Consider the following 24629-nt stretch of genomic DNA (forward strand, 5'->3'; position numbering starts at 1 on the left):
TATCCACTGGAAAGGTTCACTGCGTTTTTCCTGTACACACATATGGCGAAATAAAAATATATACTCCAGCCCCATTCTTCTCTTCTCCTTTGCAGCATTCCGCCACTCCAAGCGTAGTGGACGTTTCATGTCTTTCAAGCGCTGCTTTGTCATGCTGTAAGCATTCATTTCATGCTTTGAATATCTCCTGTCATACTTGCCTTGGATGATTTTTTTTTGTGGGAACGCTTTGCCTGCGAAGGTTAACGGTTAGCAGCAGCGAAAAAACCGGAGGCCCCTGTCAATCCGCCGGTCTCAACCCGGCGGGTCACCGACGAGACAGGCTCTGCACGCGGCCCCGGCGGCGGCCGACCCTGATTGACTGCCGCTATCTCGCCGGACTGACAGGCGACACCCCGCGCCGCTGCCGTGCCGGGGTCTCCTCCGCGGCGTGCCAGCCCCTGATAAGCAGGCGAAATGCTGGCCTCGGCGGAGCCCCCGTCCAGTCCCCGGGCGGGCGTAGCGGCGCCTTGCAATCCGGGCCGCGAGATCATCCCACTTGCAGCACGAATCTCAATGAAAATATGGTAAGAGAAGGGGGGAAAAAATAGTGTTTTCGTTACTAATTATTCAGACGCTTCTCCACGAGAGCCATGAAGCTGTCTGGGAAATACAGCCAAATGCAGCGAAGTCTCAGTTCTAGGCTATTATGATTAAAATACTGTATTTTTAGTTCTTGTTGGAATCTATCTGAAATTAAATAAGATGATAAAAATGTAGGACTAAATTACACAGAAGTTAATTTTATAACTAGATATATCTGCTTTTGTTTCCTTGCGAGATGCAGGCTCTCACGGCTAACTGCATGCAGCACCCGCCAGGGCGGCAGGAAACACAGGCTGCAGCTAATCGAACCTTTGCCAGCGGATGTGTCCTGCCGGGGTGGAAGGACCCAGCCCGTTCGGCCCGTAGGAAGGGAGGAGAGACCGGCCCCACCGAGGCTGCCCTGCTCGGCCACGGCTTTCGAGCCTGGACAACGCTCCAGGCTGCTGTTCCCAGCAGACAGCGTCATCTCTAAAGGTGCAAATCCATTCAGAATTTGGTCCTGGCACGTTACAAAGGTGCAAACAAGCTGACATCACCGTTGAGTTGTGACTTTGTCGCCAGCTATGAGATTCCTTGCTGAAAATGCTAAGGGCTTTTTTTTTAAAGCTTTTTCTGAAGCAAAGTTAATTTTAGATTAGTCCCTCAGGCTATGATGGCTCTCCAGCGCTGCTCTGTAAACAAGAGAGGAGGGTCTTCCTGCATTTACAGGATTACGATGCAAATGATCCGATGAACAAGAACGCTAATAAAAACTGCTGTTATTGTATTACCCTGCTTGCAACTCTAACTGATAGAAAACTTTCTCTGTGGTGCTTGGTTATCTGCTGTAAATGAGGTGTTTCACAATGTTAGTCATCTGAGACGACGTCCTTCCTAAGAGCACCGGTTTTATTGCGCGTTCAGAAACACTGTGCAAGCCTCTGCCCTCGGCAGGTGGAAATTAAAGGACCTACATTTGGGGAACGGCCTAGACTTGCTGCTTTCCAAGGGCAGCTGACCCTGCAGGCACCTTCAGACACCGTCTTGTGGCACTCGCAGCATCTCCTTGGTGAATAAGCATAAAGGTGGCTGCCATCAAGGGCTATCACAGCTGAGAGAGACAGGGAGACATCCAGCCTCCATCTGCACTGGTGGAGACTGGATACCAACCATGACCTGGGAACATGAAATGGCCTCAGAAGGAAATAACTTTTTACTAGTTAAAAAACTTGGCTGTAGACGGAATTATAGGTCTCTCACCTACCATTTAATTTATAATGTAGTTGAGTGGTGGGAAAACCCACAAAGCATAGCTGGGTTTTCAGTTCATCTCAGCTTTAAACACCGAACTTTGCATACCAGAAGAGCGCCTAACTCACAGGCCTGGCAGGCCTGGACTCCCGTTAGCTGAAGCTCGGTAGAAAACACAAATGCCAGGTTTGTGGGACTAGGAGGAGAACATGCAAAAAGCGGCTGGGCTCTGCAGCCTGCTCGTGAAGACAGAGACGCGGCTCCACAAGGTGCTCTCGCATTTCGCCAGGTTACGCACAATCCTTCCTTCCTTGCAGTCAAAGCCATACGATGTCTGCTGTGACCCGCCCAGTACTGCCTTCCCTTTACCCTACGCCCTGAGGACTAGAATTTCCTTCTTTATGTTTTAAGCATGGAAAAGTGAGTATATACTTAAACTTTTTTTTTTTTTTTTTTTTTTTTTTAAAAAGGGTTTAATGCCCAAGTCCAGCCCTACTTAAGCAAAGAATTCACAGATATTTACAAGTCCAGTGTAATTACTGCAGGGTTGAAAAACGAGTTCTGTGAGTTATGGTACATCATTGTTTTTCTTTTTTCTTTTTTTTTTTTTTTAAACATTACAAAGAACAATGTGCCTTTCATTTCCTGCCGTGCTGTTAAGGTACTTGCAGCTCAAAGCAGCAAGAATACATTAAAACTAAAAAGCATTTGGTTTGGGCATTAAACATTTTTATTTTTTAGGTAAATGCCTCTCCCTCCTCAGAAATTGTTTGAGCAGTGAATTTGGCACACATTTGTAATCAGCTGTAATAATGAATGCTGTCTTGCTCACTTGAAGTGGGAGAATTTACCAACTTCTTTAAGAAGAATTTGCTCATCTACAATTAAAGTGATGTGCTGCTAACTCGGAGTCATCAAGTCACAAGAACACATGCTCAGGAAACATCACTGCTCTACAGAAAATGATGCAGCGCTCTTCTGCTTTACCCGGTGCACTCCAGGCATACCTCTACACCGCAGTTATTAATTTGCTGGTACCACCACATCAAGCACCAACATCGCCTGATGGATGTCGGACATCCGTCCAGTGACAGCAGGAACACAGCGTCGTGCCCCCACTATTAACCAGTTTGCGTTTCACCCTCTTTGCCTTTCTCCAGATTAAAACCCTACCGAAGCAGAGCAGGACTTGATTTTCAATAGTCAACAAATTTCCGAAACCACAGAGAGCCCCGTTTTGCAGACAGAAAGGCTGAAAAGTTCTCCTCCAAAAGTTTAAAATAATCCTACTTACAAAAGAAAGCCTAGCCAACAGCCGTGTGGAGAACTGAAAGAAAGAAAAAGCCCTAGAGGGAGCCCACGGCAGTGCCGAGCCGAGCCGGGAGTTCAGCTGCTCCCGGTCCCCAGGCAGGCAGGCAGTCCACTACACCGGACCGGCCTTTTATCAGCCTCAGTTCACCGACAACTAGTTAAAAAACAAAAAACAAAAACAAATCAAAAAACCCAGTGCATTTAACAAGCTTTTAAAATCAATAAGCTTTTTTTTTTTTTTTTTTTTTTGTGTGTGTGTGTGTGTGATTGGGTGCGTTGCGAAATCGGTTCACAGTGCCAACTGAAATGAAGCTTTTACATACCATTAGGCAACTACAAAAGTGGGGAATTTTCCACACGGGTATTCCACCCAGCTGGTCAGAAAAAAAACTAATTTGAGCAAAATATCAGAACATGCTCTTGCCTTTCAAATAAAGTTGCCGGCCTCTTTCAACAACTCTCCCGCACGTTTCCTCACCCATGTAACAAACAGGCAAATGCCGAGTTTTCCTGCTCTCCCTGAGCAGCTCTCCCAGGTTAACTGCCCTAAGACGCAGCAACGAGACGCAGTGGCTTTTCCTCCAGTTCTGGGCCAAGACGTTTGGACCATGCACGCATGAATAAGCCCTGCCTTGCCTGCACGTTTGCCTTTTCATGGTCATGGTGTTGTCTAGGGAAAAAAAAGAATTCGTAATGTTTCTCCAAAACCTTGCTGGAGTGACCAGCTAAGTGACTGCCTGAAACCTCTTCTGGCTTAATGATGGCCCAAGAAAAGGCTGGAGCTGGGCGTCAAAACCACCACTGAGAGACGAAGGTGCAAGAATCTTTCCTTTCTGTGATGATTCTGCTCCAGAAAACACAACTGTGAAGCCCCCTAGAAGAAAGAGGTGGCTCTAAAAAATAAATGCTTTTTTTCCCCCCTTGCACTTCCCTTTAATGAAGGTTAGACATACAAGTTTTCCTAAATAACACATGCAATTTAAAGTGATAAATTAAAACTTGTAGTAGGAGGCCTTCTTTTTCAGGGCTGTATAGCTGACCCTTTTGAACCTACATTACTCAAGGTATGCAAAATATATGTGTATAATAAATAGCTCTAGAATTTATGGAGTGGAACAGAAAGGATATTAACAGGCAAGTAGAGAGGCTGTATTACCCTCACAAGGCCTTTAAAGATTTATTTTTTTAAAATGAAGGAATGCATGCATGTAAAAGGTAGTACTTAATCGATACCCTTCTTTGTGCCTTTTAGAAACACATGCAAAACGATTCCAAATCTGCCCTCAATCTGGTCATGCTGCTGCTAGCGGCAGTGGGAATAAGATTATTCACAATGCTATTTTTCTTTGATTTTTAAGAAATTCCTCTCTGTGTGGGCTCATTCCCACTCTCAGTAAAATCAATTACGAGACTCCCATCGCCTCCGGAGGGATTTGGATCAGGCCCTGCGCAAGTGGGTCTACAGCAAGTGCAGAACAACGCAGTTAATATGATTTATTGTGTCCGTTTCTGTGCGTGCAGTTTTTCATTTTCTAAAGCCTGCAGTTTTGCTTTCATGCTCAGGTTTGGGAGATAAGAGCTGCAGATCTGTGTTGATCTACAGGCCGGGTTCGCGGCGAGCTGGGGGCTGCGTGTGCCGCGAACGAGCCCGGGGGAGCAGCCCCGCGCGGGCCAGCGGCACGCGCCTGCCGCCGCGGCACACGCAGGCTCCCACGCAGGCGCTGCGGAAGGCGCCCGCTCCCTTAGAAGGATTCTGCTGTGCTGGGAGAAAAAAAAATACCCTTTAGTAAAACTGAGAAAAAGAAAAATCCTTTTCCTGCCTGTTAAAAAAAAAAAAAAAAAAAGAGTACCTTTAACATGTCACCAGCAAAGTTCTCGGAATTCATTAAAAGCTTGTTTTACAAGGAAGACTAAGGCTCCAAAATCTGAGATATTTCATTTCACTGGGCTTTTACAGATTTTCCATTATTCAACCCTGACACTGCTGCTTTTTGGGCTGGTTGCTGAATACTGGGCTTCCTTAAGACTAAGGAACAGCAGGGTAAGAAGATCTGCGGTTTGATAGTGGTGAAAGAATATTATCTAAACATGAAATAACAACATGCTTGGTGCCTAATAAATTCTAAATTAAAAATATGATTTAATAAACACAGGCAACATATTCCACACACAAAAAAATTATCAGAATTGGCAGAACAAAAATCACAGTTTAGTCAATTCTTCTCTTAACCTCACAGTCCTTTGGCTACAAATTAGAATTTCTGTGAGCAGGATTGATAAGAGAAATTAGGCTCTGTCTTTCAGAAACAACAAGAATGTTTTAAGGCGATATGTCTGGAGATGAGCAGAACAAAATCCCTCAACATACGAAACCATTCATATTTCAGTGGAAAGAAAACGCAGGAACCCCCAAAGCCAAAATCTTACCAAGCCAATGAGGCCTACGTTGTATGTCCTACAATGTAAGCTCGTATTTTTAAGCTTTTGGTGAACCTGAACTACTACTTCTCTCCTTAATTCCATTTGCCACGTGAACCCTGATTCAGGTGCAGCAGAGACCTGAACGAGCCCTTCAGCCTGTTACTCGTTTGCAGCTTGTTTGGTTGCTAATAAAGTCCTCAAAACTCGTGCTCGGTGCTGCAAAGATCGGAGGCAACAACAATTTGCTGATTTGTAAAAGGAATCCTAGTACTATATTTACAATATTTCTATGTGAGACAGATTTAAACGTCCAGAAAAGGACGACAGGCTTTTGAGGCATAAACCCTCCACGCAAACTCTTCTTTTCTGTGTACGTACAGTAGTCCCCAGTACAGTCCTTCTGCCTCCACTTATGTCTTAGGAAAAAAAACTGATTATGGATAAAAAGGTAAAGAAAAACTATTAAATAATAGTTAGTAAGTTAGTTTCGCTTTAGGAACTGCTATTTCTCAGCCCTAAACGTAAGCAGTAAAAGAAAACTCAGTTGTTGCTGGACCAACAGAAATTGCTGAGGTCTTCCTTATCTCACCATAAAAAGGAAGGGAAGCTGGTCCCGTACACACGCGCCTATCCTTTCACACACAGTCCCTACAGAAACGGGCTGTTATTGAATTATTTTTTTCAGGCTGTTTTACAGTGGAAGCCGTTGGCTCCCTAAAAGCTGTTGCTTCTAATTTAAAACCATTCTCGTTCACAGAATATTAGCACTCCCCAAAAATTCACAGTCCCGTCGCTACCTCCAAATAAGATCAAGCAGCTGTTGCCCAAACCATGGCACTGGAAGCACGGGGAGGAAAAGGAGTGACACGCCATCGTGGAGCTTCCCTCCACTGCTTACCCTCAGTAGCCACAACCCTTAAAACATGTCGATAAAAATACAGGCAACGCTGGCAGCACCCGTGTCAGTGGGTGCCCACTTGAGCAGCCGGCACGTTCACGGGTGTGCAGTCCTGCCCTGAAATCGTACCGCTTGCTGCTTGGTTTTGCTCAGCAGATTTTTGCAGTAAGAGGACGGCTCTGCAGAAGCATATTTCAGTGCAACCATTTTGTTTCCCGGGACTCGCTGAGATCCTGCACTCTAAAATGATGAGCTGGCCAGGCACTGGAAGTTCGGTACTTCTGTGTGTCAGGCGCGAGCATCCATAAACAAAATGAAGTTGGAAGCACATAGATAAAAACGAGAGCGATGAAGTACGCACCCCTAGGGGGTCATGACTCACGGCCCTGGGACTGAAAGCCTTTGCTATGGAGGAATAAGGATAAGGGTTGCATACAGCAGGCTCTGTCACGGCATCTCCCTAATTAAAATAATTTTTAAAGGAAAAAAAAAAAGTGTCTCTCCAGGACTGGAGAAATGCTACCTCAGTTTAGTGAAACAGCAGCATTTTAACTATGAGGAGAGTACACAATTTATTTGCAGCTACCTCATGTCAGTTATTCTGAATAATCTTTTTTTGCTAGACATAGGGAAAAAAAGCTTGATAAATATGGGCTGTTTTAATATTCCAAAGCAGGAGCAGCAGGTAAGAACTTACCATTTTCTGGCTGGTCCTTAATATCAGCTTCACTTGGCTGGCTGGGACTTTCAGATTGACTTGAATCTGAAAAACATAAAATACAGCCAAAAATTACAGGGTCTGCTATGGAAAATAGATCAGAGGCGCCAGACTTCCTCAAAAGGCTGAGAGTACAAACTAAGGACAGGAATGTTGCACTAGGACATGATAATGCAAAAGTCCCGTGCCTAGGTAATATTTTTGCTGGAAAAAAAAAAGGGAATCTTGTTTATGGCTCTACATAGGGTGCTTGGTCTGTGTATTAGCATAAATTAGGCTTTCAGAATCCTTCTTTTTAGAGAAGGTATATTTAAACTACCTTCTCGCATGTTTTTTTTTAATGCAGCCTCTATGTTGTATACAAACCAGATCCTTAATCCAACACATAGTAAAGTCTCAAAACATATTTTCGAGCTAGCATATAAAGGTAACTAAGCAACGCTACAAAGTTGTGGAGATTGCTGTCTACACATTTCTAAAAATCTGCAAAACTGATGTAAGCGCTGATTTTCATCGTACTTCTGTAGTGGTTACAGCACGACACCACCACTGAAATGAATGGCATTGCTCCTGATTTGCAGTGCTATAAAACGAGATCAGATACTTCAGAACTTGCACAAATACTGACTTCCACAAACTCACAGCTAAGAGTCTCCAACAAACACAATATACTTGCCTAAAACAATAAAAAGATCCATGAAAGAATATCTGTAGATACGAGGGTTTTGCATTTTTTCAGACTGTATTAACTCTACTTTATGTTAAGGTCACTCTTTGGTTCAAAAATTGTTCTTCGCATAAAGTTTAGGCAAACACTGTTTTCCTTCTTAATTGTTTCTAATACTACCATTTGGGGAAAAAAGCCGTTTGCACGCGCGAAAAAGGTTTTTTTCTTCAAAAAAATCTCAAATTATCGTTTCCTTAATTCATTAAAAATTATAAAAGAGTTCACTAGTTTTTTTTTAACTGCTCTGTCATCACTTCATCCTCTAAAAACAGTTTTTGCAGTGAAACAGAACTAGAAAATGAAACCATTTGTTCCTGCATCAAAACCACCTACATTCATGACAAACCTATGTGACTTCACCTTGACTTTGCAGAGTTGAGAATTAGCTGTCTGAAATTTGACCACATTTCAGTGAGAAGCCAATGCAAGATCAAAAGGTCGTGACACTTAACTGTGATTAAATTGAAAATCTTACTTCTATTGCAATAGAGTGATAACACCACCCCTTCTTTTTCTTTGAGGTATTAATAGCGCTGGAAGAAGCAGTACTACTAGTGACCTTGGGTCAAGCAATGCTAATTTATTGCTTTAAAAAGGTTCCTTGCTTTTAAGCAAATGAAGATTTTAATTACCGCAGAGCACTATAAAGAAAATGCCTATTTTAAATATTCAAATTTTTTTTTACCTGCTGACTGTATGCATTAGGTATCATTCAGAAGCTTAGAGGACAATCTTGTATAAATTAAAAACTACAAGTAAAAAAAAAGAGTGCTCCCAAAACACATTTTGATAAATTTCAGAATATAAACATTCAAAATATTTAGCAAAGATAGCTTCAGTCAAGATACTTCTATTTAAAATCAAAGAAATTCTGCTAAAACATTGATGACATAGTTCCCAATGTCTCCAAAATCTGTTTGCTTTTACATTTATTATTTTAATAATTTCTCCAATCAAGCTTAAGGAAAAAAAATAATATTCTCACTTCGCCAATTTTATTTTAAATGTTGACCTGGTGGGTTATCTTTAATCAAAGCTCAAATCAGTGAGAGCAGATAGGCTACAGGGCAATAGGCACAGTGCTGGTATATTCTGGACACCAGATTTTGGCAGGAGGTTTCATGTTTCCAGCGCTGCAGAGGTAGAAACAACGGTAAAATATTGCAAAGGCAAAATATGTATTCAACATTCAAAGTCAACATCCAACGTATTTCATTTTACAGGGCATGCACTAAGCTTTTGCTTATTTGGGGGGCTTTTGTTTTCCTCCAGCAAGCTATGGTTCAATCAGCGCTTGGCCTTTATGATTAAAGTAGAGTTAGAATGCCATAAAAAAAAATATGTATTTTTAAAAGTTGCTGTATAAATATGTGACTCAGGCCACGCTTTCCTTTAAAAATACCAGGCAAGGCAGTGAAGCAGCAAGCGGGCACACGGCGGGGCCAGGCTCGGAGCTGGCGCTCCCGGCTCCGGCGTGCCACCTCGGCTGCCCGGCAGGGCTCTGCAGCCGGAGCGCAGCACAGCCATCGGCAGCCGCTCCTGGGCTTTGAGAAACAAAGTACTTTTGTTCGGGTTTAGCGCTGCTCTTCCAACGCCAGAGCTCGTGGCAAAAGGGAGCCTCCGCTGAGCGCGGGGCGCTCGTTCGCACGCTGCATCTTAACTTTCTGTTTTATTACTCTGGCTCCTGCAAGGCTTTTTTTCCCTTAATTCTGTTTTTCTGCAACCCATCCCTGCTGCTGAAATTAAATAATAATTTTAAAAGATGACAACAAAAGCCCCCGGTACGGGGCAATAAAATGCAGGAAGACGCAGAATTTAAAAAATATACATTTGTGGCAGAGATCATGGACGGCTACCGAAAATATGTCCCGGGCAAGCGTCTGCTGAGCATTGTTATGCAAGGTGGCATCTTGTGGAAACCCCAGATAAGAACCCGGAGTTAAGGCACTTAGCCAAAATGTTTATATGCAGAATTTTGCTTCCCTGATTTTATTCAGATGCCGCAGATGATCCGGTACATATAAATGTGCCGCCACATGGTTAAGGGATTGGCAAAATCAGAGCCGTTGTATTTTACAGGCTTGCCTAGGACGACAGAGCCTCGTTCACCCTCCGCAGCTCGCTCTCTGCTTTTGCAGCAGTTGGCAATAACTCCTGCCGGGGGGGTTGTGTTTTGTTTCGCACATGCACAAACTTTAAAATTCCAGTTTTCGGAACGTTTAGTGGTTTGCGGGCTCTGCTGCAAGGGGAGGGGGGAACGTCTGTCCTGCTGAGTCCGTCAGCCAAACAGGTGACCAGAGGAATAAATTAATTTTTGCCCATACATAATTGATAGAAATGGAAGATCGTTTTCATAAGCATTTGCATTAAATCAATAAAATCACTTACTATAGAGCAGTTTAACAATTCATTTGATTTTCTCTTTTCTATATATTTGATAGCCACTCTGCAAAACAGTATACACTTTATGCCTATTTTCTTTAGCAACAACACTGCCAGTTAAATTCTACCACCTGCAATAATTAGAGCCATTGGAAAACATACAAAACAAAATATACAGTAGATGCGAGCCCCTCTTGAATCCACGGCCCCCTGCGGCAACGAGTTTCATTGGTGCCTTAAGCTAAGGCTGGTAGGAAGCCAAGGAATCTGTATATTACAATAAAGTGCATGTTATTAAGGGGAGGATTTAAATGATTTCAGATGGAGTTGGAAATATTATAGTGAGGAACCACTATTAAGATTGCTGATTTAAAAAAAAATCACTAAGGAATCTAGTTTTATATTTAAGGAAGCTTAACCTTGAATAGCACAATGGGTTTTATTTGGGAGCTTTTTTAGTTGAAAAAGTTAGTGGTTAGGATTTTTTAACCCTAAACTAGCTAAAGCTGGCATGCATAAATACGCTCGAGTCCAGGTTACCAGACAACAGACGCTCGACCGGCTCTAGCATCAACAATAATCACGGGGAAACGCAATAGAGAGACGGTTGCAGCTATTTTATTCTCTCCTTCCGCGAATCAAGTATGATTATGGGGTAAAAACCGCCGGGGGACGCCCCGGTCCCGGCTGCCATCCCAGACCTGGGTCCGCCGGCTGACATCGCTGGTCCTTTTTGCAGACGCCGCCGCAGACGGTGGAGCGCCGCCGCGCTCCTCCGCGACCAGCTCCTGCTGCTGGCGCCGCGGCCCTTCCCCGTGCCAGCCGCTCCGCGGGGCACTTGCGCGGATACTCGCGTTTTTCCCACACCCTGCGTCTTCCAGCGCTTGGGTCTGCAGAGCCCCAGAGGGACCTGGCGGCCCGGTGCCTTTCCGCGTTAGGAGCGGGGTCCCGGCGGCTCTTCCCGGAGACGGAGCCATCCTCCAAGCACGACCGGCGATCCCCGCGCGGCGCCGGGAAACCTCCCCGCCACGCGAGGCTGCGTTGCCGGGCCCGCGCCCCGGAGAAGCCGCAGAAAAACGCACGCGCTCAATTTTCCATTCACATCATGTGTTTTGGGGGGGAAATATCATACAATAAACTGACATATTTTGTTCAAGTTTCAGAGTCCTATTTGTAATAAAATATTTATACGGCTGGGTTGCGTTCTTGCAATAAATTTTCCATCTATAATTTTGGGGATGGATTCTACCAAAGATTTATATATGTTAAAAAAAAAATCTAAATCGTGCTACTTTCTATATAACCGTATGTGCCGAGCTTAAGGGATTTACAAACAGAAACCAGCAACAGGACTGAGGCTTTTTTACACTTACTTTCCCTTCATTACACATTATAATATAAACACATATGCATCACTTCATGCAAGCTACAATTATTATTTATGGCTATTTGGTGGCTACTAGTGTTTCTTTTAAGGCCGGCCTGGCTCTGCGTTTCACTAGCCAGCGCTTTCAAGTCAACTTTTTACAGGGAGTTCAAAGCGCTTCATTATCAGCCACCCCACCGCCCCACGTGGACACATCCACAGCAGATCTGCAGCTTTATTTTACACCCCCATATACAGTACGTGCCATCCCCGCGGCTCGCGAATAAGCGGGAAAATCGCTGCCATGCCAGCCCGGTTTTTTCTTTCTTTTTTTTTTTTTATAAAGCAAAGAGTCTTAATTCCTGTACACTGGGAAAGAGATTATCTTTGATAATGGAAATGTAAATCAAAGCTTGCTGTTGTTTATTCCAGACAGACATTTGTGTGTTAAGTCTGTTTATCAGGCAACACTTTGTCTGCGCCAGGAAGTGGCCGGCCTTTGTACGGGGCGCTGGGCGAATGCCTTTCCCAGGAGCCCTCGCCGCCAAACTTTTGTGGCAAAAAACCCTCCTTGTCGCTCCACCGGCAAGGCGCTCCTAAGCTACCCCGCGAGGAGACTAGCAACCAGGCGGCGAGCCCGACTATGCTGATGAGGCCGAGCGAGACCCAGACGCCCGCCCGCCGGCCCGTCCGTCCGTCCGTCCGTGCGCCCCGCCAGCGCTTTGTGCCCGGACCCGGGCGCTGCCCGGCGGCGCCTGGCCGCCCGCCGCGGGGACCCCAATCCGCACCGAAACGCTCTCGTTTGAAATCAACTTTCTTTGTTCTCACGAGCCCGTCGCTGATTTACTGCTACGGCGTGAGAGCCTCCAATGTGGGGGATCTCCGTGGTCCCGTGTCTGCTCCTTGATACCGCAAACAAGCGTTTGATTCACTTCTAAATGTTTTTAAAACACTTCGCAGCCTTTGATTGCTGCTTACTGATTCATTTCTGGAGCATTTTCCGTTTGTTCCTTTGCAGTAGCAAACGTTAATTTTGACTTAATTCAAACTGTCATCAAAGGCTTCCTTAAGAAATCCCTCTGCACAGATTTTATTTGTTAGAATAGAATATTCTTAAAGTAAACACCACGCAAGTGTGTTTTTCCTTAATTCCACGAGATGCAAAAATCCGTTACCCAAAGGACTCGGATTGGTTCAGCCCTTTTTCCTAGACAAAATAAACACTTTAGGACTTTACTTGTTTGTATTCTCCTCAGCGGTGCTGTATGCATCACCAGCTAAAAACAAAGAAACTTTTAGCTGCTCAGACAAAATGCAGAAGCTCCCCAAACAACGAGCCGGGGGGGTGGGGACGCATTCACAAAGTCTGACAGTCCATTCAATATGGGGATGATGGCCATAATGCAGCCAGGGTCCCCTTGCTAATTAAATATGCATTGGCACAGTTTTGATCGATGCAAGCCATGGATCAGATGACACACCTGCAAAATCTTGAGCCCAGAGCTCCCAGGAAAAGGAAAATACAGGCTGTCTCCTTATCTTTGTTTTCAAAGGCTCTCAATTTCTGTGCTTAGATATCTAATTTAATTCTCTCACCCCTCAGCAAACTGGATTAGGAAAGTCAATACGGCCATTGTGCATCGACAGGAACACACAGCTTTCCTTTTATTCAATTTAGCCGTGACCTTTAGACAAAGATAATGACAAGTGTCTATAAGTAAGGTAAGGCCTTAAGGAAGAGCCTGGAGAGGGGCCCCCCGCGCCGCCGGGGCCTCGCCGCCCGGGCAGCGCCCGCGAGGAGCTGCGAGGCGCAGGCGTGCGGCGCGCCGGTGCCCGCGGCGCGGGGGGAGCCCGCGTCCGCCGAGCCACCCCGCGCCGGAGAACGGCAGCGCTCGTGCCGCACGGCGTGCGGGTCTGCCGTGGTTTTTGTCGGCCGCTTTTGAAAACGGACTTGGCGTTTTCCAGCCAATGTTTCTCGCGTGTCTTTTTATACGGGTTTGGAGGGAAGGATATTTGTAACGGGGGGAAAAAAAAGGTGCAAAGTTGGACTGCTAAGTTTCTGTAATCTTGGGAAATAAAAAAAAAAGGTAGAGTATGTAAGACCTACAAGAAAGCATATGGATCAACAAGAGCTGCCCTCGTATCCCTGGGAAATAAAAATTAACCTACATTTCCTCATCATAAACCCCAAAATAAAAAATCTAATTAGAGCTTCTGCCCTCGGATTCACTCCTACAAAATTTGCCTATCCCCCTCACAAAAAGATTTACAGTACTTGCCTCCATTTCTTCAAAGCGATTTGAATTTATTGAATCATTTCAGTTTTTAGAGAGCTTCCATTTGGATCTGTATGGGTTTCTAGACATATGCAGTACTCAGTTATTTAAAATTAATTGCACTACAATAATTTTAAATTGCTTCGCGCTATCCGAATCTCAAGTGCTTTGAAATATTTGAACCATTCTGCTTGGAAGCTATCAAAGTCCTGAGCACAGGCATCCAAGAGTTGTTTTAAACACCGATGGGCTGCGCTGATGATCCCAAAGTGCAGGTGAGCAGGGATCTAGGCATGCTCAGCACACGGAGAGCTAAATTTATGGAATGATTCAACAGATTTTGCTTGAATGTCAATCTTTAATTAACAGAAACGGATTCTGCAATAATTTCAAACCAATAAAAAATTTCTAAAACTAGAAAAGCACTGTTATAAAATAATGGCATACATTAAAACTATTATTACTTCTAATGTATATTTATGGAACACCCTTTTATCCTGGAAATTAAAACACCTTATTAACATTAAACTAAGCTTTACAGTACCTCTGTGGGAAAGGTGAGCGTAACTATGCCCACGTTGCGAAGGGACTAGGAGGTGCGGAGAGGTGCAGTGATTTACCTTCAGAGGTAGTTACTAAAAGCAGGGAGAAGCCAAAGGCTGATCTCTCAAGCCACTGCTCGAAATAATAAAGTATCATTCCCATCAACGCATCCATTGCAACGGCAATGGCAAGGTTAGCTTGGGAAGCCTTTAACTGCATTACCTAGAAAAATGCTTTTTCAAGAGTGATCCCAAAGTCACCTAGAAGGGGTATTTCTAGTCGCTCTCGGGTGCTGGTTCTCCTTCCACCCTTTTTTATGAAGCATTTTGAGGAACATCAAATCATTTCCACATGTCTCTCTGGAGCAATTTCTATCCCAATGCAACAACGGTAACAACCACAGCATTTAGGGTGACTAGGAAGCTGTTTTGGTAATGCCTCGTACTACGTATAAAGGCAAGTGAAGATGAAGCTGTCTGATTAACAGATCGCGAAGGTTTGGTAAAGTCTCCTGGTCTGGTCCTCCGCAATTTTACACTGGTGAGTAAACTCACGTAGGCAAAGCAGGATTATGTCCACCATATGGTGAGACTCCATTGGCTGTAATACAGTCACCCAATTAATCTCTATCCCCCCAGCACCCCCTTGTTATTTATTTGTTGTGACAAACTCATCCTTCTGGGACCCGAGGCCGGGAGCTGCGTATTCCTGGGCTCTTCCCGTCGGCGCCTGCTCTCGTCCTTTATCCGCACGACCCCCGCAAGAGCTTGCAGCGCGGCACCTCCGCTCCGGCCAAGACGCACCGTGCTACAAGGTCACCGGCAAGGAGGCTCTCCAGATTTGCCAGAGCGGACGGCGATAAAGCATTGCTCCAATCTGCCCTCCATCGAAAAGCCGCATAAAAGCACTCCCTGGCAAGACGCGTAGCCTTCTTCAGCCGCTTTCGAAAGCTCGTCTTTTCAGTACCGCGCTACTAACCTAGCTGCTTCTGGAGACCGTAAGCGTATTCACGTGTTTCAACCTGTGCCTTTTGCTTGCTAAGTTCTCTCTGCAGCCTGAGCCAACCAAGACTTCAGCAGCCAGCAAAAAGCGAAGAAAAACCCTAGAGCAGCTCTCTTTTGCCTAAAGAACAGGTGTAAAATTCTCCTAAGGTTAATGCAAAATGCGAGTAGGAACATATACTTCAAAGAGAATAAAGAATACTTAAAAAGAAGCAATGTCTTAAGGAATGGGCCCATTTTTCATATTAAGCGTTACTGTGTTTCACACGAAGAACAATAGTGTTGTAAATAAAATTTGTTTGCTAAAAGAACAAAAGAAATGTGAACTAATATTTCAAATAATACTTGTCAATAACAGATTAATACTGAGTTACAGATGGGGCAATGTGAACAAAGTTTAGGTACTGATTTTTTACTCTGGATCTCCGCTAGCAGCTCCGTTTTCACAACTCTCTTTCTTTCATTTTGATGTACCTGACACCTTTCCTCTTGGCTCCCATTTCAGCCCCTATTAAGTACATATTTGGTTGTGGCCTTTTTTTTTTTTTTTTTTTTTTTTCTTCTTTTTCTGGCAGATGTCTTTTCCTTGTTCTGTGCACTCTGAGAAGTTCAACGTGGCATGTGAAAAATTTCCATTTCAGGTTTTCTTAAGCTTTATTCAAAATTAAACTGCTGGCAAAAATACGTGCATATATAAAATTATGCAGCTGAAAAAACTACTCGATAGCTCCCTTTCTTCCCTACCCACCAGCTCAGTACCCCAAAAGCTATTTTCCTCTCGCTTTTTTTCTGAAAATAATTGCAGAAATATTGCCATCAGCCCAATGCCTTCCTCAAATGGGAAAGTCAGAGGATTTTGCACCCACAGAATTGCCACTGATTGCTGCTATACGGGTATGTTTCTACTCTCACAATATTGTAGACTGCGAAGAACAGAGAATTACCATAAAAATCAGGATGTGTTTTGTTGCATCAGTAACATGTTGGCATCAACAAGATAGACACGGGCAGGAAAAAAAAAGCAGCTTTTTGGTAGGCAGCCTGCTTGTTCTGTGTTTCTGCTGTGTTTCTAAGCCACACAAGTAGACGATGAAGTTAAAACTCATAGAGAAGTAACATCCTGCAGGTTCGGTACAGAGCCACCACACTGAGTTACAGCAAAATCTAAGGTACAACGGCCATAAATAATGGAGAAGTGGAGCTGTATCTGCATCTCAAAGGACAGTGCATCATTACAAATATATGAAATAGTAGGGCATGATATATATATTACATATATATATATATATATATATATATATATATATATATATATGGATATAAAAAGCAGGATTTCCTCCCCCTCTCTCACTGAAAAAAATTAAGCTTAAAGTGACTGACTCTGAAAATACACCCTAAAATCCATTTGCACTTGGTCCCAGTACATAAGAACTAAATTTTGAGGAAGAAAAATAAAAACAAAAAAGCCCAGAGCTCTCAAGACCTTTAACTATATTGTGCAGACAAAATTTTCATCAAACTTTTAAAGCCATGGTTATGATCTGATGAACAGACAGCTTGACTTGATTACATTTTTAAGTTTCAGTTTCTATTTCTGTTTTAAGATGAAAAAGATCATAGAGTGTCAGAAATTTGAATACTGAATAGCAAAAGCTCTTGCAGGTTTAGAAAGCATATAGAAAAGCTGGCAAAAGAAAACGCTATTCCATTGCCACCATCTGCTTTCTGGCATATTGAAGAAACTTTACTAACAGCAACATTTTCTTGCATTAGAATATCTGCTAATTAGTTTTGTTGTAAATTATTTTTTTTAAATTACCTTTTACACAGAAGGCAAATAGCCAGTTTTTTTGGCTGGCTACACCTTACGCTATGTCTGATAACATTTTCACATTAAGTTCAGTTTACCTCACATTTTTTCTATCAAACTCCTATCTTTAGTGTATTCAAAGCCTGCAAAAACTTTGCCTTGCTGCGACTAAAGAAAAAAACATCAAACATACGAAGTGTTAAAAATCGCTGAATAACTCAAAGGAAAAAAGATAATTTTGAAGGCGTTTTGGCTGAAATCTATTTTCCTTTGAATTGCATGAGTGTTTTAAAATGTTAAAAACACTACAGAGTGACTAATGAATGTAAAAGAATGATAAAGAGTATGGGTCCAGTTATCAGTGATATGCCTAAACCAAAATAATTTTGGACAGTCTGCCATGCAAATATTGACTAAAATGTCATAAATAATGTCTGCAACAAAGGGAATCCTGCAAGGGAATATTCTGTTGTACTTAATGCATTATAGAGTGTGCCTTTTAGCAAGCAGTACGTTACTGAGACTGGAAACTTTAGTTGGGCAAAAAAAGCTAAAATTTCCCAGATAAAAATATTACTGATGCTTTTTCAGAAGAAAACCTTCCAAAAAGTCAAAAGTACAATGTTACCTTTGGAAAACAGTCCATTTAGAAGCTGACTTTTCAAAAGGAATCAGAGGGTTGTCCAAAAATTAAAACAAAACAAAACAAAACAACAACAACGACAAAAAACCCAAATGTGTCGAACTCTTTGGCTTACAACCTCTTTCCTCTGCTATTTGTAACAGTATTTTCATACGTTTATTTGCTGGCAGGGCAGATGTTGGTTGTAGGTCTTTATTGCAGTGTACTGAAACAAAATGCAAAGACATCGAGCCTACCACTGTCTTTGGCTACAGCTAAGACACTGAGAAGACTATTCAAATATTTCTTAGGACCTAAATCTGCATCGGTTGCAGACTCCCGTTATACTTTGGGTGTAGAGCTGTATAGGAGGACTCCTGTGAGAATCATCACAACACACAGTTTAGTGCTACGGAAGCTATGCAGGAAGTATCATCAGCTGCTTTCAAAACTCAGCATTTTGGTCATTTTATTATTTTGTTAAGAGTGTTAAAATAACTAAGTCAAAATGAGGAATGCCATGGGAAGTTCCATGAACAGCTCCAGATTACTTGCATCTAAACTGAGACACTGTGTTATATGTAATCACAAACAACCCAGTCACTTTTTCTGAAACTCTATTTAAAAAATTAAACAATCGGGGCTACACTGAAACCTTGTGCATGTGTTTTCAAAAATTTAATTTCTGAGCAAAATTTCACAGCTACAGAGATGACAAATACCAACAATATTTTACATTTCTAAAGCATCTTTCATCCAAGATCAAAGAACTTCACCAACATTAATTCTCCAAATACTCCTTTGAAATAGAAGTACTATTAAACCTATTTTATCTTTATCTCACTTGATCTACTTTATTTATGAAACGCTAGTTGCTGTGGTATCTCGGGGGAGCACGACTCCGCGGGTGAAGTAACTTGACCAGAGACACTTGCTGGATCAGTGGCAGAACTGACAGCCATCACGTTCAGGAGACGCGGATCCCAAAACCTTCCTCTGGCTGCTAGATAGCTCCTTGACTAATTAAAAACACGGATATGCCAACTGAGTTAAGGAAGACCAAAGGTCTGCTACCACTGTGGGTTGATGGTGCCACTAAAACAGGTGAGGTGGCTGGAATCAGAGGCCAAGTAAAGCAGCCGATGGGAAATGTGATGGGAAATCATACGTGAACAGAATGGGCATGCACTGCCTATTTTCCCTTTTAAAATCTTTCGGAAAATTTTAAGTTAAACTCGGTTAACAAAGATGCAAGGTCCCAGCACTGAAGCATGCAGAGAGCAAGGAAACGCCGTGATGGCTGAGGGTGGTGGTCCACTTGCCGGGGAGGCGGATGCTGCCGAGGATGGATGCCCGGAGCTTTTCATACTGCGGGTCACCCACAAAAACATTGGTGGGGTGTAGGGCAGGGCCTGAGGACGAAGAATTTATTCAACACTAACTTAAGATTATTTAAAAATAAATTACAGGCCATATCACGGACCATAATTCAGCCTTTGGGCCAAGCTTACTCTTTACATAACCCCTTTGGAATTACGCTGGGGATAAATTTAGCCCAGTGCTTTCATAAGACTTTTTTTCTTATCTGTCCTGCAATCGGGCGTATGTGTTTATAAATGATATTCTAATGTTCTGCTTTGTAGCATGGATGAAATGTTTCTGCCTGTGTTCTGCTTCCTTAGAAAACGGGGCATGCTCTGTGGCTGCGCGCAGCACCGACTGCGGATAAAAGCGGCCCCGTTTTGAGAGGTGTGTTTTATAACCCTTTGAGGTTTTGCACCAGAGGAACTGCTGGACAATGAAGAAAAACACTGCAGCTCCCCTGAAAGTCTGACTGTTCCTTTTCAAACACAATACAACACAGGACTTGGGACATACTGCTGACACAGCAACATCAGTGCCTCAAAGAAACTGTGGGAAATGTCAAATTTATGGTCCTATGGGTGATTGGTGGAAGTTTTTTTTCCCCCCTTCAGCAAGCCTCTGTCAAAACCAGAGCCTCTAGAAAGTTTTTGGCCACCTCCCAGCAAAGCAGAAGGAAGCTGTATCCCACACTTCCCCCGGGACTTAATGAAATATACAGCCTCTGGGCTTCTTTCAATTTGGTCTTTCAGATTGCTAAACCAGTGAAAGAAGGATCCTAGCTGTCACAAACGTCACATGTTTGGGGTCACCTGCTGCTCGGGGGTTCTCATGCCAGTTGTTGACATAATAAGCACCCCTTACACTTTAATTACAATTCACAGTGTGCAAACTCTGCAATCTGCTTTAAGGCAGACAGTCTTTTAAATCAACACTAAATTCTACTACTGTTTGAGCAGAAATGGGAGGCAGAAGATGTCCAGCTGACTGAATAATTGTATTCAAATATTTGTGGTCCTGGAGAAAAGTAAGCAATATCCAGCGAAAAGAGCAACTGTATTGCCTGTAACACTTCAGCAAGCGCGGTTAAAACTAGACGCGCTTCTTGCGGTCACGCAGACCGCGCACGTGAGCCGCTTCCCTTTGCCGGGCTCCCACCACCGGTGGCTCTCGCCGCCGCTCCTGCGGGCGCAACCGTGCCCGCCCGGCTGCGTTGGCCCCCGGGCGCGACGCCGAAAGCCCGGATATTCGGCGGGAGGGGAATTCTCAAGCCCTCTTAGCATGAATTTCAACGAGACCTCGTGCAGTGAAAGCCTAAATGGGAAGACGTGTTTGTCTTCTTCTGGACTGCTTAATTCAGTCCGGTACAAGCAACACTGGGTCTGCTTAAATATACTTATTAGTCTGAGAAAGAGATGAGAAAGCCTCAGTTTTCTTGACTGCCACCTCTTTTTTAACCGCTACCCTTACTCCTACCATTAAGACATATCAAAACCACTGCACTTAGATACATTATGCGGTCCAGAGAAGAATAAAAAACTTCTTATATTTTAGAGAAAACCCATTTTAGTATCTAAAAATGCCTCCAGTTAATTATGTTATTTACCATGCCTTGGTCCTGTCCATCTTTTTCCATGGAAAGAAAAAGAGCGTGAGAGGGGACAGGCCCTCCAGGAGAACTTCTGAAAGGATTTCTGCATTCTCTCCGCAAAATGTCCCCTGTTAGAAATATCATTAACCTCTGGGGTTGATGATCAGGGATCACACTGCCCACGTAGGCAAGTACTGGAGCTTTCCTCGGTGGCAGTGCTCCTCGCTCACCCTCCTGCGCTCTCAAACAAACAAAGGCGAAGGCAACGGTGCTATATTCCTATTTACACCAACAAGAGTTTTTTACAGGGATTTTGGCCACAGAAGGCTGCTGTTGTCCAGCTGACTTCCTAGAGAAAAATACCTGATGGCCTTTCACTGCTGCCAAATGCTGGCAAGCGCCGTTTTCCCCTCGGTCGAGAGGGATGCGACGGCACAGCCCAGGCGTCGCTCGTCCTGCAGCCTTCCCTTGGCCCCCTCTCCCTCCGCACTTACTGTGCCGGCGACCTCGGATAAACTTGAAACATTGTGAAATTACCATTAGCCTGTGCAGCACTTCGGTGAAAATCTAGAAAATACATTTATAGCGTGCATTCACAGGTATTATATATACGCTTAGAATGGGATTTATCAGTTAGCCGACCTTTGAAGCATGGATATTTTTAGAACCAAAAAATGTGTGTTGATTGTACTTCAACCCAGTCCCCTTACAATGTACCAACTCCTTGATATCTTACTATAGGAGAGATAATTGCAATGAATTTTTATATTTCAGCACATGGGAAGATAAGATTAGACAGTAGGAACATAAAAGCAAACTGCACCACATAAAAGATAAGTTTCTGAAAGTTACAATTTACACTAAACGTTACAGATGAAAATGTTCTAAGCTATTTATAGGGCCTAGTGTTGGTCCCATTATAGACCATAGAAAGCCAGAAAAAAAAAAACAGCACTACTTTTATTCAATCAGTTATTCCCATAACTGGTAAACCCTTTGGAATACAGAAATTATTTGTGATACTTTTACAATTACTAATTTCCATTATCACCAAGGTGCCTCAGTAACCTTGTCCCAAAGCCATACATGCTACACAGACCTCATAATCCAGGGCAATCTCTGTTCCAACAGAATTATCTGTGATAATATAGGGCCTCATCCCCGAGGTATATATGCATGCCACTGTTTGCCTTTGTCCACTGAATGTCTAACCATACTTTCTTTTATGTGATATTCTTCTTCCTTCTTCCCTACTATGAAGTTGCCACAAATTGTAGGCTGTCCAGTGGGAGAAGCAAGCAGTCAGGACATTGCAATGTAATACGATAACCTTTAATACGATCAAGAGTTCTTTAGTGCTGCAAATTATTAGCTTTTCCCGTCTTCCTCCCATGAACTCACAGAACAGGGACTACTCTGTTGAATATTGCAAAATCTGTGGGGAAGAGGAGGAGAAGAAGGAAGAAAGGCAAGCGAGGTATGTTTACTTAAATACAAGACACAAAAGCCTAAAGCTAAAAAGCAAATGAAAAGCAAAGAAATGTATTTAGAGAGCCACATAGAGTGCACTATGATTAATCCGTACTCAGCAAACAGGCACAGCCTGTTGCCCACTACACGGCACAGGTGTAACAGCAGAAAAATAACCCAGCGCAAAGTAAAGTTGCTACCCCACGAGCTACTAAACAACATCCCAAGAGCAGCCAGCAAACACACCTACTTCATCTGCGTAAGCACTCAGTCTGCTCCCCGCAACACAAAAGCAAAGAATGGTATTAGTGTAAGACAGGAATCCTGCAGACATGCTCAGAAGTGATTTTTCAATCACAGTTTAACCATATTTTCTATTTTCCTTTGCAAACGTAACCTTCTCTAAGGACTATTTCTATGAATAGTCTCAGATTTCAACCGCTTTTGATGAAGCCCTTTACAAAAAAAGTGTTACTAGAAACATCTGACAAGGGAAAATGATTTTTTCCCTGCTACACAATTACTAAAAACATAGGGTTGAAGAGATTTTGTGCAAACCTGGAGTGTGGTTTGCTTTCACAGAGACTAGGCAGGAAAATTTGCAGCTGCAAACGAGGGATTGGTAAAAAGGGGATGGAAACTGTTTTGAAAACTTTATCAGCCAGTGTAGGAAAGAGTAAACTACATACACAATTACATGTATACTGAATCAAACCCACTTTCAGTGTTGGTGGGTGTGAGCTGTACACAGAGTGTTTGGTTAAGCCCAATTCAAGTTCAAAAGAAAATTAAACCAAAGAATAAGTTATTAAAAGGAGCCTTTGAAGCAAAAAGCAATGATGTGTGAAAGACAGAACCAGAAGAGTTTATTTAAACACACAGCACAGAAAACAGGGAAAACAGAAATTAGGAAATTAGAAGAACAGTCATGAAGGCACCCAGCAGCCTTTTCCTGGTACTAGAAGTTCTTATATCTATGAATATTTTATCCAGATTCAACTATCTTTTTCAAGTCCTTCCTATCAAAATTCCAGACATTTTCTTCAATAAAATCAGAAAAATGACTCAAAATGTATTGGTAGAAGACATAAAATGAGCTGTGTGTGGATATTACAAAGGATCTGGGAACCTTACACCCTTTAGATCTACTTATTTAACTATTTAGCAGCACAATTTAAAATTTACATATGACTGGTTTGATGCCAAACCATAGCAATAAAGCAGGAATGTCTCTCTCCTCCAATGAATTTCAAACTCAGGATTTTTTTTACTTAGTCCTCAAACGTGAACTGTGCTCCCCTCCAAAAATTACTATGTAACCCATGACCTGCTTGGAAAAGTATATGTAAGACTTTAAAATAGTCTGCTTCTCTGTCCCCTTTGACTTCCTATCAAGAGTAAATCATTTTTGAACATGCTCAGAAATCAGATATATCATGCTGGTGCCAAAAGAGGAATTTCTCCATTTAGCAAACTCAGTTCTAAAAATAAATGTTCAAAACAGAAAAAAAGTCAGTTCCAAAACTAAATTTCTCATTGCACTGCAGTGCCCAACAACGCTAAATCACTTAGAAACCTCCTCAGTCTGGCCAAGCAGTTACATGTACCAGTGAATCTGGCCTGTGCTCTTAAAACAGTTTTCTTAGCTTGAAAAAGTTTTGCAGATAATCTCTAGGATAAAACCCACCCATCCTTCCCCATAGGAGTGCAGATTCTCGCTCTGCACGTCTCGTAACTCCCGAAGTGACGCACCTCTGCCCTTCCCGTTCCTAATGGTGTGTCAGCGCAGCTCCGGGGAGCTCGAGCCATGCAAGATGTGTTATTTATATATTTATATGTTGCTTCATGCCAGAACCATTATGGACACGCCATACACATCCCACTGAATAAGGTGGGAGTGTGTATCCTCTTGATCCACCAGATCTCTTCAGTCTGAAGTTCACATACTACTGCAGGGCTAAACAGGGGTATCAGAGGCAGAATAGGGAGAGAGGACAGATGGAAGCCAGCAAGGAGAATTACAGCAGCTTATGCAACCATGGCTTGATGTATACACCTGAAATTCAAACATCTGGATAGAAATGAAGGTTCACTGTAACTCCAACTAGGGCACCTGAGCATGGAAGTAAGACTCAAAATGTCATGTAGTCCCCACACCTTGTTGTAGAACAGCAGAGAACAGCCAGAAAGGGACTTCGGTGATATGTATTTCCATTACTATCCCTCACAACTATTAAAAGAGCCCAGAGAAGGAGCCATGGATCCCTCCTGTACCTTGGCCCTATATAAGGGACCAGAAAAGACAGCATTCAGTGG

General features: G+C 43.0%; 1 protein-coding gene and 1 long non-coding RNA gene across 10 annotated transcripts in view; one reads left to right on the forward strand and one right to left on the reverse strand.

Moving 5' to 3' along the window:
- The window catches only part of NFIA (nuclear factor I A), a 234484-nt gene that overhangs the window by 99865 nt on the left and 109990 nt on the right, over positions 1-24629 (reverse strand). For all 9 annotated transcript variants that reach the window (XM_062582116.1, XM_062582114.1, XM_062582115.1 and 6 more), the window contains exon 3: positions 7143-7208. In XM_062582116.1, the coding sequence (XP_062438100.1) occupies positions 7143-7208 (66 nt within the window). The remainder of the gene's footprint in view (positions 1-7142; positions 7209-24629) is intronic.
- Positions 452-2997, forward strand: LOC134143695 (uncharacterized). The gene is made up of 2 exons (XR_009959164.1): positions 452-566; positions 827-2997. It is a non-coding gene; the product is annotated as an uncharacterized LOC134143695 (long non-coding RNA).

Source organism: Rhea pennata, chromosome 8 (assembly GCF_028389875.1).
Source record: "Rhea pennata isolate bPtePen1 chromosome 8, bPtePen1.pri, whole genome shotgun sequence".
In the NCBI taxonomy this organism is placed as follows: Eukaryota; Metazoa; Chordata; class Aves; order Rheiformes; family Rheidae; genus Rhea; species Rhea pennata.